Genomic DNA, 16,772 nt, shown 5'->3' with positions numbered 1-16,772 from the left:
TATTCTAAAAAAAAACCAAAATTATAAAACTGCAGGCAAGAGCATTGGGACCAACTGATCGCCTTTTCAAAATGACTTTGTTGGAATGACTAGCCGAATGGCTTCCTAACATCCAGTGTAATTTATTGATTTTGAGAGTGGGGTGCTGGAAAAGCACAGCAGGTCAGGCAGCATTCGAGGAGCAGGAGAATTGATGTTTCGGGCATAAGCTGATCTCCAGCATCTGCAGTTCTCACTTTCTCCTCATTTTTTTGATTTGGTTGATATTTATGAAGTAAGCAAACTTTGTTTTGATAGGCACCTTATGAACCAGCAGTCTGAATAAACCGGCAAAATTTACATACTGGAAATATGGGAAGTTTATTGCATTATTGCAATGTCCGAGTTGTCAGTAGAGGGTATGAATGAGAAGACTTTCTGCTGGTAAGTTTTATTTAAGGCAAAATTGCATTATTGTTAAAGTGCTTTATACTACAAATAAAATATTACAATGATGCGTTATGTTTCTATTACCTAGTGTATGCTTTTACAGTGATCAAGAAGTACACGTAATTAACCAGCACACTCCTGGTCCCATAGGTGCCAGTGAATGAAAAGTTTGCTGCAAATCTCTCTTTATTCCAGTCCCAGTACCTACCAATGCCGTCTCCTCTGTACTGCTCATGGGTTGGTGTTGATATTGCGTAGCCATTGTTCCTGCAGAAGAATATGATGGGACATTCGAGAGTGGCTGAGAAGTTAAAACCGGCGTGAGCATCCCCTTCGCTTGCAGCACCCTCTCCAAAGTAGCAGATGACTGCACGGTCCTCTTGACCCACTTTGTAGGCATATGCAGTTCCAACAGCTGGAAGCAGAAAGCAGACAGGGTGTCAGAGAATTCAAACAGGAGGGATTGAATGTCCTGGCACGTAGAGGGTTGAAGAATAAAAAAAGTACAGGAGGATCGTTCGATGGATCAATCTTTGGCCTGTCTGCCTGTGCTTGCTCCTGAGCCTTGCCGTGCCAAGACAGCACTGCTCTGGCCCAAGGAGCAGATAGACCAATCAGCAAGGGGGATACAGAGCAGGAATGTCCAAATGCAGAACAAAGAGAAAATAGATCCCTAAAGACAGAGTGCTACATCCACCAACAAAACAAGAGTGTGGGCATGAACTGGCTGAGGGCAAATCCTAGCTGTGGAGGAGCTAGGGGGACAGCACTCTACCTGGGAATGAAAGAGTGCGGGGTGAGGGCGGTGACGATGGAAATTAAGCTACTATACCTGAAATAGAGAAGTGGGGAAAGGACAGGCAAGGTACCTGATGAAAAGGATGGGAAATTCCAGTGGAGGAAAGGTGCTGTAACCCAGGAGGGCTCTTGTGAACGCTTGACTGCTACAGGCCATGTTTTTAAGTTTCCAATTGATAATTGTTTGGGTGGCACAGTGGTTAGCACTGCTGCCTCACAGCACCCGAGACCCGGGTTCAATTCCCAACTCAGGCGACTGACTGTGTGGAGTTTGCACGTTCTCCCCGTGTCTGCGTGGGTTTCCTCCGGGTGCTCCGGTTTCCTCCCACAGTCCAAAGATGTGCGGGTCAGGTGAATTGGCCAAGCTAAATTGCCCGTAGTGTTAGGTAAGGGGTGGATGTAGGGGTGTGGGTGGGTTGCGCTTCGACGGGTCGGTGTGGACTTGTTGGGCCGAAGGGCCTGTTTCCACACTGTAAGTAATCTAATCTAATCTAAAAAAACTCAACTATTCTGCTGACATCTTGTACGCAATCCCCAGACAACAACTGATTAAACATTGTGTGAGCAGAACCAAAGGGGAAATCTAAAACATAATCTGCTTGGTGGAAAACCTTGCTGTGTTAGTTGGTGAAATATTTCCCAAACGCACTCAATTTTAGAAATGGGATCGGTGGTGAGGAAGAAAATAATGAACGAAGGCTGAGTGTGTGCAACGGTTATGCTCAGTTTGTAAATTCTTACCCTGTGGTATTTGCGTTGCCAAGGGAGATGAGATTGTCACAAAATGGAGATCCTTGCTGCCATAGTGAACAGGCATCTGACGCCCTTTACCCACATCTCGAGCATTGGCATAGCACTGTGCCATGAACAGCTCCAGCGGCAAGCCTCTGTACATTAAGACGCCTAGGAAAGAACCAAGTATAAGCAGGTTAGACAGTGAGAAACAGCAGTTAGGCAGCACTTCACCATCTCTTCAGGGTTCCACAGAGAGCAGCTGGTGACTAATAAATAAATCAGAGGCCTAGTTGCTGTTGTTAGACACGCACAGCAAGGTCCCACAAACAGTGCTCAAAATGAGCTACAAGGTGATCAACTGCAGTGGGTGGCATTAACGAAGGAGAGGGGTGTTGGTAAGGATATTGGGAGAGCTCCCTGCTCTTTCTCAGATTGCACTGTGGGATCTTTCCCACTTATCAGAACCTCTGAAACAAGTAGGAAGGGTCTGAGTGAAATATCTCACCTGAAGGGGAAGTTTCTGTCCGTGCAGCATCTACTAAATACTGCTCAGAAGCATCAGCTCAGATTATGTGCACCAGGCCCACAGAAAATTCCAATTATTCTAAATCATAGCCAATAAATAAGACTGACAATTCAGATATGGAAGCCTTAAAACTAAACAGTGAACACTGCATAGTTTCTGAGCATTTGGAATAGAGGAGAGTAAATAGGAATTAATAAGTATTGTGTACATTGTAGTACAGGAGACTATTCAGCCTATCATGTCTGCACTGGCCCTCCGAATAAACATCTCACCTAATGCCACTCTCCTGCATTCTCCATGTAACCCCGCACATTGCTCTGTATGATAGTCTATAGCCCCTTTGAAAGCTTCAAATGAATCTGTTACTGCTAGCCTCAGGCAGTACATTCCACACCTTTTAACTATTTTGTACTCACTCATAGGATGTGGACTGGCTAAACCAGAATTTATTGCAAATTGGTAATTGCCCTGAAGAAAGTGGTGGTGAGCTGTCTTTTTGAATTGCTGAATCCTTGAGATACAGCTACAGCCGCAGAGTGTTTCAGAAGACAGTTCCAGGATTTTGACCAGTGACAGTGAGGAAATGGCGGCCTAGTTTCAAGTCAGAATGGTTTGTGTTTGGGAAGGGAATTTTTAGGGAGTTGTCTTACCAGGCACCTGCTGGCCTTGTCTGTCTCAGTGGTCTAGTTTGTGGGATAGGAAAGTGCTGACAAAGGTGCCTGGACGAGTTGCCACAGTACACCCTGTCACTGGTACACATTCCAGTCACTGTACACAGTGGAAGAGGGAGTAAAAGTTGAAGGTTAGTGAATGGGCTGCCAATAAAATGGACTGCTTTGTTCTGGATGATGTCAAGCTTCATGAATACTATTGGAGTTGTACTCAGAGTCATAGAGAGGTACAGCACGGAAACAGACCCTTCGGTCCAACTCATCCATGCCGACGAGATATCCTAACCTCATCTAGTCCCACTTATCAGCACTTGGCCCATATCCCTCTAAACCCTTACTACTCATGTACCCATCCAGATGCCTTTTAAATGCTATGATTGTACCAGCTACCTCTGCCAGCTCATTCCATACATGCACCACCCTCTGTGGAAAAAGGTTACCTTTAGGTCCCTTTTATATCTTTCCCCTCTCACCCTAAACCTATGCCCTCTAGTTCTGGACTCCCCCACCCTGGGGAAAATACCCTGTGTATTTATCCTATCCACACCCCTCATGATTTTATAAACCTCTGAGTTCCAGAAGGCGGCTCACCACTTCCTTCTCAAGAGAAATTAGGGGTGGGGAAGAAATGCACTCATCCAGGTAATTGAGGTGTATCCTTTCACACTCCTGTCTGGTGCTTTGTAGATGTTAGACAGGCACTGGGGAGACAGGAGGGATACAGAATTCCCAGCTTCTGACTCGCTCTTGAAGTTGTGGTATTTTTATGGTTGGTCTAGTAGTTTCTTGTGAACGGTAACTCCAGGCTGTTGATAGTGAGGGATTTAGTCACAATGATGTGATTGACTGTCCAGAGAAGATGGTTAAATTCTGTCTTGTTTGAGATTGTCGTTGCATGGGTCTTGAGTGGTGTAAATGTTATTTGCTACTTATCAAACCAAGCCTGGATGTTGTCAGAGTCTGCACCTGAATACAGACTATGTCCGAGAAATGGCAAATTGTACTGAACGCTGTGCAGTCATCAGTGAACATCCTAATTTTGAACTTATGTCAGAGGGAGGTAATTGATGAAGCAGTTGAAGATGGTTGGGCCTAGGACATTACACTGAGGAACTCTAGAGACCTCCTGGTACTGAGATGAGTGATCTCCAATAACCACAATCATTTTCCTTTGTGCTAGATGTGACTCCAATCAAATTAGAGCTTCCTCTCTACCGATTCCCATTGACTTCAGTTTGCTAGGGCCACATTTGGTCAAATATTGCCTTGATGTCCAGGACAGTCAGTCTGGCAGTACACCCTACCTTGGGAATTCAGCTCTTTTGTACTTATTTAGATCAAGGCCATGATGAGATCAGGAACCAAATAGCTCCAGTGGAAGTCAAACTGAGCAACAGTGAGGAGCTTATTTCTAATCAAGCAGTACTGGCAGTGACCTGTTCCATCATTTTATTGATGATTGAGAGTAGACTGATGGGGCAATAATCAGCTGCATTGTATTTGGTTTGAGTTTTGGGGACGACATACTAAAGCAATTTTCCACATTGTTGGTTTGATGCCAATATTGTAGCTGTACTGGAACAGCTTGGCTAGGGGCACTGCAAGTTCTTAAGTCTCCAATATTATTACTAGAATGTTGTCAGCCCACATTGCCTTTGCAGTATCCAGTACCTTCAAGCACTTTTTAATGCCATGTGGTGTGAACAGTACCGGTTAAAGAATGGCATCTGTGATGCTTGGAACCATAGAAGGAGACTGAGATGGATCATCCACTTGGCAATTCTGACCGGAGATGGACACAAATGCCTCAGTTTTGTCTGCTGCATGGCTGTGCTGGGCTCCCACATCACCGAGGATAGGAATTTTGTGGAGCCTCTTTTTGCAGAGCTTATATCTGATCCGTTGACTGAGAGATGACTTAGCCCCATCTATACCATACCATTTCCATTGTTAGGCATGCAAGTGATTCTGCGATGTAGCTTCACCCAGTTGACCCCTCACTTTTTGGTATGCCTGGTGGTGCTCTAACAAGCCCTCCTGCACACTTCACTGAACCAAGATTGATCCCCTGGCTTGGTGGCAATTCTAGAGCGGGGGAAATGTCAAATTACAAGGTTACAGATTGTAGTTGAATACAATTCTGCAGCTGCTGAAGGCCCACAGTTTTGGGTTTCTGGATCCGTTTGAAGTCTTTGCAATTTGGCATAGTGGTAGTGGTGAGGAAAACGGCAAGGGTGTTTTTTCCTTCTTGTTGATTCCCTCACCCCCTGCTGCAGACCCAATCTTGCAGCTATCGTCTTTTGGAATCAGCTTGGTAAACAGCGGTGCTACCTTGCCAACTCATGGTGGTGGGTATTGACGTTCCCGAACAGAAAACATTATGTGCCTTTGCCACACTTAATTTCTTTTCTAATTGGTATTCAACATCAAAGTATAATGATTCATCAGCTGAGGCCAGGGAAAGGTAAGTGGTAACTGGCAGAAAACTTTCTTGCCCACAATTCACCTGATGCCATGAGATTTCATGAGGTCAATGCAGAAGGCGTTGTCCGGGGAAACCTCCTGACTCTATGTGCTGCCATCTCTGACAGATCTGTCCTAATAGTGGGCCATTGCATACTCCACGATGGTGCTGCATCATGTGTAATGTGTGATTCTGAGAGTATAACTATGTCAGACTGTTGATTGTCTAATCTGTGGTATGTTTTCTCAAATTCGACAAAAGTCCTTAGAGATTAGTTAGGAGGACTTTTCAGGGTCCACAGAGTTCGGTTTGCCGCTGTCATGTCTGGTGTCTAGATTGATGTGCAGTGGTCCATCCAGTTTCATTCCTTCTCTTAGACTTCATATGGCTAGGCCACTTCCGAGGGCAGTTAAGACTCAACGAGATTGCTATGGGTCTGGAGTCATATGTAGGCCAGACCAAGTAAGGATGACAGATCTCTTTGCCTAAAGGATATTAGGTGGGGTTTTACAACAATCAATAATAGTTCTGCAGTTAACAATAGGCCATCAGGCTCATTACTTTAATTCAAATTTCACCATCCGCTATGGTGGGATTTGAAACCTTGCCCCAGACCATTGGCTTTGGCCTCTGTTTTACTGGGCCAGTGTCATTACAACTACGTCAATGCTGCCCAATCTGAAGAGACAGCACTGTCGGATCATCTTTATGCCATGGCATTGCAGAAAGGCAGGCCTGGGAAGTTTCCCTCCAACAAGCACTGCTCATGAATCTCTCCTGGGGAAGCTAACTATAGAATTTTATAACATAGGAGGAGCCATTCAGCCCATCACGCCCATTCTCTGACGGAGTTACCGAGTTTGTCCTTCTTCCTGCTCTACACTGCTAGCAATTTTTCCAGTTTCATTTGCAGGTCACAACTGAACCAGCTTCTCTTTCAGCCAGTGTTTTCCACATCATTTCAACTCGTTACACACAACTCAAGTTTTGTCATTATGTTAACCAGTGCTTAATAATTCACATTCCAGGATAAACATTTTCTGGGGAATAATTCAATGAAACCCTTCAAAATTTAGAATGCTTCCCAATAAAGCTCCTATTAGATTAGATTCCCTACAGTGTGGAATCAGGCCCTTCAGCCCAACAAGTCCACACCGACCCTCTGAAGAGCAACCCACCCAGACCCATTCCCCTACATTTACCTCTGACTAATGCACCTAACATATGGGCAATTTAGCATGGCCAATTCATCTGACCTGCACATCTTTGTGACTGTGGGAGGAAACCGGAGCACCTGGAGGAAACCCACGCAGACACAGGGAGAATGGAATTGAACCTGGGACCCTGGTGCTGTGAGGCAGCAGTGCTAACCACTGAGCCACCGTGCCGCCCCCATCACTGTTCAAGATGAACAACCCCAGCTGCTCAATATAAAGGAAGTAATTGAGTAAATCCATTCAGCATCCTCTCCAAGGTTTTGCCATCCTGAATAGAGTGTGGTGCCTTAAGAATGTGATAGAGTGCTCCAGTTCAGGCCTATCCAATGGCTTATAAAAGGGTTTAGCTGCTCGGTGAACTTGAGTAATATTTCTGCCTGTGGAACCAATAGAAATTGGGGTCTCATGGTGTGAAGCCCCAGTGCAGGCGTACATTTTGTCAGCAGACTGTACTACCCTGATTACAAGCTTCATGTTTCACTTACCTGCTTCCCTGTACTGCCCAAACACCATGTCAGTGGGTTCCAGCGCAGCAGCACTGCCAATGTGTGTGCCCTCTTCACCATAGTTAGTCATATAAAAGGATATGCGGCCCTGTAAAAGAAGCAGGGGGTCTAACTATGGCACAGGCCAGTGAACTGCACCACAACAGTGGCAGGATAGATTAACTCATACAAAACCTTTCATTCACTTCATGAAGCTACAAAGTGCATGACAGCCTAAAATGTACTGTACAAAGTGTAGTCACTGTTTCAATGTCAGATTCAGGGCTGCAAAATTGCAAACATCCAGCACCCACAAACAACAATGTTATAGCGGCCAAGGAATCTGTTTATAGTCTTTGGTGGAGGGATAAATATCCAGGGTACAAGATCAGTTACTCAACTTTATTCATTGCTTCTTCATCGTACAGTGAGGTATTAAAAAAAAAGTAGAAATGAGGCTTAATAAAAATTGATACCAGAATAGGATTATGGGGAAGAACAAGTTTGGGAACCTCTTTGCAACAACTAAAAGATGATGATATTTCGAAGACTGTGTGCGTATATAAAATGCAAGAGTGCTGAAGCCTTTTCAAACAGCCAAATCCAGATATAGTAGCCTTGAGATACAAGGCAAAGTAAAACAGTACTGAACGCAAAAAAAAAATAACCTGAGGTTGATACGTTCACATGTATTTATATCTGATTGGTCCAGGACAGTTTCCTCAGGACAGGATAACCACAGGTTGAATTTGACTTGGTGTTTGGAATGGTTAATGATTAGACTTCCTACAGTGTGGAAACAGGCCCTTTGGCTCAACAAGTCCACACCGACCCATTTCCTTCTGACTAATGCACTTAACACTATGGGCAATTTAGCATGGCCAATTCACCTGACCTGCACATCTTTGGACTGCGGGAGGAAACCGGAGCACCCGGAGGAAACCCACACTGGCACGGGGAGAATGTGCAAACTCCACACAGACAGTTGCCAGAGGCTGAGATTGAACCTGGGTCCCTGGCGCAGGGAGGCAGCAGTGCTAACCACTGAGCCACCGTGCCACCCCGGATTAATTGTAAAAACAGCATGGTAAAGATAACCTGACCAACTTGAGAGAGAGAAAATACATTCGTGACCAGATTCCAAATGCTGTGAGACAAGTCATGTGCTCTTCTGCCCAGAATTAGTGCAGGATATATACATATCATTGTCTGAGTTTATTGCAGAGTTTATGTAAAACTTGTTCAGAATAAGATTGAAGTAACCACTTGGTCAAACTCTTATGAGATGAACACAAAGTCGGCTCAGGGCTCCTTAGGATTTTAAATATACCAGGCATAACTCCCCCGCCCTTCTCATATCTCCAAGGGATCGACTAACCCAGCTGAGGGGGCAGGTTAACAGTTCATCTGAAAGATGGCACCTCAGACAGTCCAGCACACCCTCAGCTCTGTCAGACTGTCAACTTACATTACTGTACTCAGGATATGTTCAATTAGCAACTCAGTGACAAAGCATGTAGAATATCCCATTTGTTTCAATGTCTTGCAATGTTTACCTGTCGCTGGGACTCATATAGAATGCGATCCATTGTGTTCAGCAGTGTCATCTTCTGATAGAACTTCAGCACCACATCTTTAGGCAACTGGAAGAAGCACAGTGGTAGTGAAAGATAAAACAGGTGCAAGAACAGTGGAAGCAGGCCTCTGAACAGAAAGCTTAATGCCTTTGGCAAAAACTGAGAGTTTTCAGATCTTGCAAGGAGGAAAAAATTTAAAACTGAAAGAACTGCAGATGCTGTAAACCAAAAATAAAAACGGAAGTTGCGGGAAAAGCTCAGCAGATCGGGCAGCATCTGTGAAAAGAAATCAGTGTTAATGCTTTGGGTCCGGTGACCCTTTCTCAGAACTCAAGGAAAAGGAGTTGCCACACGAGAGATGGCCAGAACTGACTTTAGAGGCAAACATATTTCCAAGACTCAATATAGGTTGACACTAATTTTTTTTAAGAAGAAAATACAATTCTCAGGGCCCTAGACAAAGAGCAGAACAATGGGATTGAAGACACAAGTTGGATGGACAGAATAGCTCCATTTCCTTTGTACGATTCTTTCCTAGACTCTTACGATTCTTGATTTGGAGGTGTCGGTGTTGGACTGGGGTGCACAAAGTTAAAAATCACACAACACCAGGTTATAGTCCAACAGGTTTAATTGGAAGCACACTAGCTTTCAGAGCATCGCTCCTTCATCTGGCGGTAGTGGAGGGCTCAATCCTAACACAGAATTTATAACAAAAATTTAGTGTGATGTAACTGAAATTATACATTGAAAAATTGTCTTTCATCTGTTAGAATACTACGATAGTTTCACTTCTTTAACGTGTAAATCACAAAACCACTTTTTTTAAAAAAGTGGTATTCTCGGGTTAGCTGTTAACAATGGTGATAGCTAAACAATATGTTGAAGGTGTTAGCCCCCTGTGTTCTCTGTCTATGACCTGATGTTTAGATTGACTCTAATCTAAAAAGTGAGGTAACAGAGTTCTATGTGAATGCATGCGGTTTTTGAGCAAAGTACAATGTAACCCTGCAAGTACAAATTCACCTCACAAAATATGTGTGCATGTGGGTCTTTGTGTGTGTGTGTGTGTGTGTGTGTGTCTGTCTGTCTGGGGTGGGGGTTGAGAGTGTGAGAAAGTATATGTGTGTGTGTATAGTGAGTGTAGAGTGTCTTAAGTCTGTGAGAGGGTGCATGTGAGTGTGTGTGTCTGTAAGGGTGTGTATGGGTGTCTGTGTATATATGTGTGTGGGTGTGTGTAGGTGTGTGTTATAGCGGTACCCATAGGGAGGGCCTCAACCAGGTCCTTGGGTTCATGTCACATCACAGGTGACTACCATTGCACTATACACACACACACACACACACACACACACACACACACACACACACACACATACACACGGACACACATATACACAGACGCACACACAGACAGCCCCACACCCCCTTACAGACACACACACTCCCACATGCCCCCCTCACAGACTTAAGACACTCTACACTCACTACACACATACATACACTTTCTCCACACTCACAACCCCCAACCCAGACAGACAGAGACAGACAGACAGACACACACACACACACACACACACACACACACACACACACACACACACACACACACAAAGACCCACATGCACATATATATCTTGTGAGGTAAATTTGTACTTGCAGGGTTACATTGTACTTTGCTCAAAAATTACATGCATTCATGTAGAACTCTGAGCTCAAAAACTGCATGAATTCATGTAAAACTCCGTTACCTCCCTTTTAAATTAGAATCAATCTAAACATCATGGCATAGACAGAGAACACAGGGGGCCAACACCTTCAACATATTGTCTAGCTATCACCATTGTTAATAGCTAACCTGAGAATGCAACTTTTTAAAAAAAGGTTTTGTGATTTACACATGAAAGAAGTGAAACTATCATGCTATTCTCACAGATGAAAGACTTAACAGATAATCAATTTTTCAATGTATAATTTCAGTTACATCACACTGTAAATTTTTGTTATAAATTCAGTGTGTTAGGATTGAGCCCTCCACTATCACCTGATGAAGGAGTGACCCTCCTTCATCCAAAAGCTAGTGTGCTTCCAATTAAACCTGTTGGACTATAACCTGGTGTTGTGTGATTTTTAACTAAAGATTCTTGGATGATTACTATCAGTGCTGCTATCTCTGTCGCTGCTTCCTTTAAAATCCTCGGATGTTATGCGTCAGGTCCAGGGGACTTGCTGGCCTTTGACTCTATTAGTTTCCCTAGTCACGGTTACTGTGTTTATTTCCTCCCCTTCCCCCACTTTAGACCCTCGATTATTTAGTATTTTTTGTGACACTATTTGTGTTCTCAATCATGAAGACTGAGATAAAGTATTTATTCAACTCATCTACCACTTCCGGTTTTCTCAGTATTTCTTCTCACATGACGCTATGATCACTCTGGCCCCTCTCTCTATTTTTATGATTTTTAAAAATTCTTGCTGTCCCTTTTTATAGTACTTGCTCGTTTACTCCCAGGGTTTATTTTCTAACTCTCTTAAATGTTTTGGGTAATTATTTTTGGAAGAGCTCCAGAACAGTTTTATCATTGCTTATTATCCATTTATGATGCAAAGCAGCAGATCTGAAAGACAGAAGACTGACGCAGTATTACAAATTTCCACACATTCTGATAATGCTTCAGCTTTCAACTCTGCCCTTCCTGGTCGTTCATAATTTTCCAAATTAATAATCACATGCAAGACTGAATGCTTGAAGTTATACATTCTGAAAACAATTAGGAATCCCATTTCAAAGAAGCCCATTATGACATTCATTCCATCTTGTTACCAGTCGTTCACATTCTTGGTCATTGACAGCACTTCCTTTTCAACACCTCTTATTGGCTGCTTTGAGGTGAATAAATAACAAGTTTATGACACTGACAGGAATAGTTTATAGGCACCCACCTACCCAGCCCCAAACACTAGCTGTTCCATAGGTCAGTCAATAAACCACAAGATAATGAGGGCTTTGTAAAATAAATAGTACACTAATCAAGACTGACTTTAATCAAACTGATATATTATTTAGTCAAATCAGATTGGCAGAGGTAACCATACGGAAGAGTTCATTGGATGCACTTGGACAGCTTCCTGAAATACAATTTTGTGGATGCAACCAGGAATAGGGTATTTTGGATCTGGTATTGTGAAACGAGGCAGGTTTAATAAATTACATTGGAACGACTGCCATTGCTTCTGAACAGTCTTTACTAAACTTTCCCTGTCCACTCCAGCCAACTTTACTCTCATTCCTATGTAATTATCCCTACTTAAGTTTAGCAGAGTTGTTTTAGACCCAAGTTTCTCCCTCTCAATGTTAAATTCTCCCATGTTAAGGTTCTGTAACAAATCTCTTACTCCGAGATAATTTATTAAATCTGCCTTGTTACAGATTACCAAATCCAAATTTGCCTGATCCTGGTTAGATTCACAAGACTGTGTTCCAGGAGACTGTCCCAATACACTCTTTGAATTCTTCTTTATGGTTACTTCTGCTAATATGATTTGATTGAATAATAAATCAATTTGATTAACATCAATCTTGATTAGTATACTGCCTTTGTTTTACACATCCTCATTATCTCATGATTTATTCACTTTCCTACATAACAGCTACTGTTGGGGGTCTACAAACTACTCCCTTCAGTATCTTCTTCCCCTTGTTATTTCATAGTTTCAACTGTATGACTCGATGTGGATGCTACATCATCCAATCCTACATTAATTCTTGCTATTAACATTTTTATATCCCGTACTAATAAAGCTAGCCCACCACTTTTCCCTTCAGCAAAACATAGAAAGAGGGAACTAGAGTAAGCTATTTGGCACTTCAAACCTCCTCCCCCATTCCATATGATCATGGCTGATCCACCAACTCCGTTCCCACATTTGCCTTATACTCTTGGAGTCCTTTGGCCCCAAGAACTATATCTCTCTCCTCGAAAACATTCAATGTTTTAGCCTCAACTGCTTTCTGTGGCAGAGAATTCCACAGGCTCACCACTCTCTTGGTAAAGAACTTTCTCCTTACGTCAGTCCTTAATGGCTAATCTGTATCCTTAGACTATGACCCCTGGTTCTGAACTCCCAAGTCATCAAGAATTCGGTCAAGATCAGTCAGAATTTTTTCAGTTTCTATGATATCCCTCCCTCATTCTTATGCACTTCAGTGAATAAAGTTCCAGTCAATCCAGATGTCTCTTCAGATGTCAGTCCTGCCATCCCAGGAATCAATCTGGTAAACCTTTGCTGCATTCCTTCTATAGCCAGAATGTCCTTCCTCAGATAAAGAGTGGGGGCGCGTAGTGGGGTGGTGGGGTGGCCAGTTGGGCGGGGTTGCGCAGCAGCTGGGTGGAGCGGATGGTGGGGGTGGACGGAGAGCGGAGAGCTCACACGGGGAGCAGACTTAGCAAGTGCTCGCTGTCTCAATCCTATTGAAAGTGTATGTGTGTGTGCGTGCAGGGGTTGGGGGGAGAGGGAGTGGGGGAGAGAGAGAGCTTCAGCAATGCTGCAAGTCCCCTACACACTAGTGCGTGTCTGCTCAGAAATCCTGAGACAGAGAGAGGGAGCAAGGCAGGCAGACGAAGGAAAAAGGAAACTTCAGAAAACTCCGAGCCCCAGAGGAGAGGCATTGAATCACTTAACCGAATAATTAATTATCCGAATGAAATAGTACCCGCCCATTTCATTCAGTACTTTGTTCTAAATACTGATGCATTTAAGTAAAGAATCATTAGTTTTAATAACATTTTATTTCTGATAACTCTATTTGTTTTTTTATTTTACACATGTACATTCTCAACTTCCTGTCCTATTCATTACCAAAAATAGTTGCCCTGCAATGCATCATAACCTTTTTCTTCGTAAGTCGACGTATGCCCCCTCCAGAATCCACCCCATCTCTAATTAGTTTAAAATTTCAATTGCCACTGTTCTACAATACCATTGTCCATTATTACCTGATGGCAACAAGGAAGAAAGATTATTCTTGATTTAGCAATTTAATCGGAGCAGTACCAGTTCAATTTACATGTGCACCAACAAATCCAACTGTGGGAGAGTTGTGGCTGTAAGAATTTGGGCTCCCTGACCTGGGACACTGTACCTTACACCATGTCTAAAGTATTTATTCTTCAGATGTGGGCATTGCTGGTGTTTACAGTCCATCCCCTAGTTGCTCTGTGCAGGAGGTGCTTGTTGAATCATTGTCTAACTGTTTGATACAAGTGCTTCATTGAATGCATACAAACCATTGTGAAACAAGACTGGTCTTTGCCTCAACAGTAGGTCTATTTCCAAGATGCAGCTTCCCTTGCCTTCTGAGTAAGATCTCAGTGTCCCTGTTGACTCTCTTCATATGCATTCCCTGTTGTTAATCAAACAATGCTTATCGCCTATGCATCTTTTAACAACACAACCAACAAAGCAGTAACTTGGTGCACCATCTCACTTTAGAAGGCAGTTAAGAGGCAACTACATTGATGTGAAATTGGAGTCATGTGACCACTGAGTTGCGTGAGTGTGCAGAAACATGAAACTTACCACACACTGCAGCAAGTATGCTGATTGCAGCAAGGCCAATTTAGACAGAAGGTAGGCACAAATTGGGAAATGACGGCAGTCAGTCTTCCCTGCAGGGCATGACTGAAACCAGTTGGATTTTTAACTGCACTCCCAACTTCACAGTCACGTGTCTGCTCCCAGTTGCTTACATTTTTCTCTCAAACCTGGTGGCACGTTAACTTGATTTTCCTGAATTAACAGTCCAGAAACAGGTTCAACTGCATACCAGATCTGCCACGATGCACGTCCCAAATCATATGCATTTCAGAGTTTTGATCATTGTTAAACTTTGCACAAATACCTTGCCAGCGTCATGGCAAGGGGCACCACCTACACAGTGGCAACACAGCCGATACCGCACGTAGATTTCTGTATCAAAGAACAGGAACATCTGTAATATTGAGCAATGCATAAATATTGGAATATGCGCAGCCCCAATAAAATGTACTTTTCCCTCCAAATGTTTCAGATCAATTCAGCTCAAACCTGGGGTGGGGATTTGCTCACTTCCCTATGCCAAACACTTGGCGGTTACTTCCCTGGCCAATTCACTCCCAACCCCTCACTGTTTCCCTCCCACTCACCACCCTCTTCCCTCACTGTTAACCAATCCTAGCAAGTGAGGGAGCTGGGTGGTGACTGACAGGGAGGCAGGTAAGGGTTAGGGGTGGGGTAGCCAGGGAAACAGTGAGTGGGACAGCAAGCGGTCACTGGGTGCACAATGTGCTTATGGACGGAGTGGATGCTGACCTCTAACTCTGGGTACACATTAATATCACCTTCTGCCCCACATTTCACTTGCAGTAGAGTGGCAGGAGACACCCTGATTCCACTACCCACATTTGAAACAGAAAGCATCGAATGGAGCTGATTGGAATGGACTGAGACATTGCAACTTATAGAATGCGTTTAATAGTATTTTCTTGATAGACACCCACACTCTGTTTACTGGTGAGAAGGTAAACAATCATTTTATCAAATATATCCAATTCTAATATCTGGGAGGATAGTCATGACATTTTTGCTGCGAGGAGAGAATCTATGACATTATAAGACACTTGTGCCATCTGGTGGTCAGTTGTCACTTCTCAGTTCAACATAAATATTTCAGTAGGGGGATTAGAGTTCAAGTGATGCAATGTTAACTTAAAATGAGAATATCCAAACACAAACAGAAATGGCTAGAGAAATTCAGCAGGTCTGGCAGTATCTGTGGAGAGAAAACAGTTAATAGTCACAGAGATGTCCAGCACGGAAACAGACCCTTCGGTCCAACTGGTCCATGCCGACCAGATATCCTAACCCAATCTAGTCCCATTTACCAGCATTTGGTCCACATCCTTTCAAACCCTTCCTATTCATTCACCCATTCGGATGTCTTTTAAATGCTGTCATTGTACCCGCCTTCACCACTTCCTCTGACACCTCATTCCATACACGCACCACCCTCTGCGTAAAGAATTTCACTTCTCATCCTAAACCTTTGCCCTCTAGTTCTGGACTCTCCCACCCCAAGGAAAGGATACATAGACAAGATTTTATCAATGCCCTTCATGATTTTATAAACCTCTATAAGGTCACCCCTCTGCTTCCGACGCTCCAGGAAAACAGCCGCAGCCTATTCAGCCTCTCCCTATTGTTCAAATCTTCCAACCCTGGCGGCATCCTTGTAAATCCTTTCTGTACCCTTTCAAGTTCCACAAAATCCCTCCAATTGGAGGGAGACCAGAATTGCACACAGTATTCGCTAATGTTGAGTTCTTCCATGTGACTCGAAATGTGAACTCTTTTTTTCTCCATGGATGCTGCCAGATCTGCTGAGTTTGACCAGCAATGTCTATTTTTGTTTGTTTCAGATCTGCGGCACGCGCAGTTCTTTGTTTCGTTTTAATGGGAATTTACCAGTCGGAAGTAGAAGTGAGCTATTTTGTGCTTTGAATCTCTTCTGCTGTTTAATAAGATTGCGGCTGATCTGACTGTAACCTCAACTCCACATTCCTGCCTGACACTGGTAACCTTTCACCGCCTTGCTTTCCAAGAAGGAATCTGCCTTCACCTTAAAAATATTCAAACAATCTGCTTCTACCTCTTTTTGAGGAAGTGAATTCCTCAGTGGTACAGCCATGTTGGTTAGACGCTGCACAACAATCACCTTTCTCACCTTGCCTATGCCACTGAGAGTGTTGCCACCACAAACAGTTCCTCCATGATTTCAGTTCCCTTTGATACCTCTCCCAAGTGGCTATTTTCCACAAAAGACTCTGTGGCA

The 16,772-nt window shown here is 43.5% G+C and overlaps 1 protein-coding gene across 1 annotated transcript in view; it reads right to left on the bottom strand.

Moving 5' to 3' along the window:
* The window catches only part of bckdha (branched chain keto acid dehydrogenase E1 subunit alpha), an 82,479-nt gene that overhangs the window by 25,490 nt on the left and 40,217 nt on the right, over window positions 1–16,772 (bottom strand). Inside the window, exons 3-6 of the mRNA XM_060855915.1 lie at window positions 8,882–8,968; window positions 7,326–7,434; window positions 1,969–2,130; window positions 638–844 (exon numbers count right to left, since the gene is read on the bottom strand). Of these exons, the coding sequence (XP_060711898.1) occupies window positions 638–844; window positions 1,969–2,130; window positions 7,326–7,434; window positions 8,882–8,968 (565 nt within the window). The remainder of the gene's footprint in view (window positions 1–637; window positions 845–1,968; window positions 2,131–7,325; window positions 7,435–8,881; window positions 8,969–16,772) is intronic.

This window comes from Hemiscyllium ocellatum, chromosome 47, assembly GCF_020745735.1.
Source record: "Hemiscyllium ocellatum isolate sHemOce1 chromosome 47, sHemOce1.pat.X.cur, whole genome shotgun sequence".
NCBI classification, from domain to species: domain Eukaryota; kingdom Metazoa; phylum Chordata; class Chondrichthyes; order Orectolobiformes; family Hemiscylliidae; genus Hemiscyllium; species Hemiscyllium ocellatum.
This window is presented reverse-complemented; position numbering and strand designations above follow the sequence as displayed.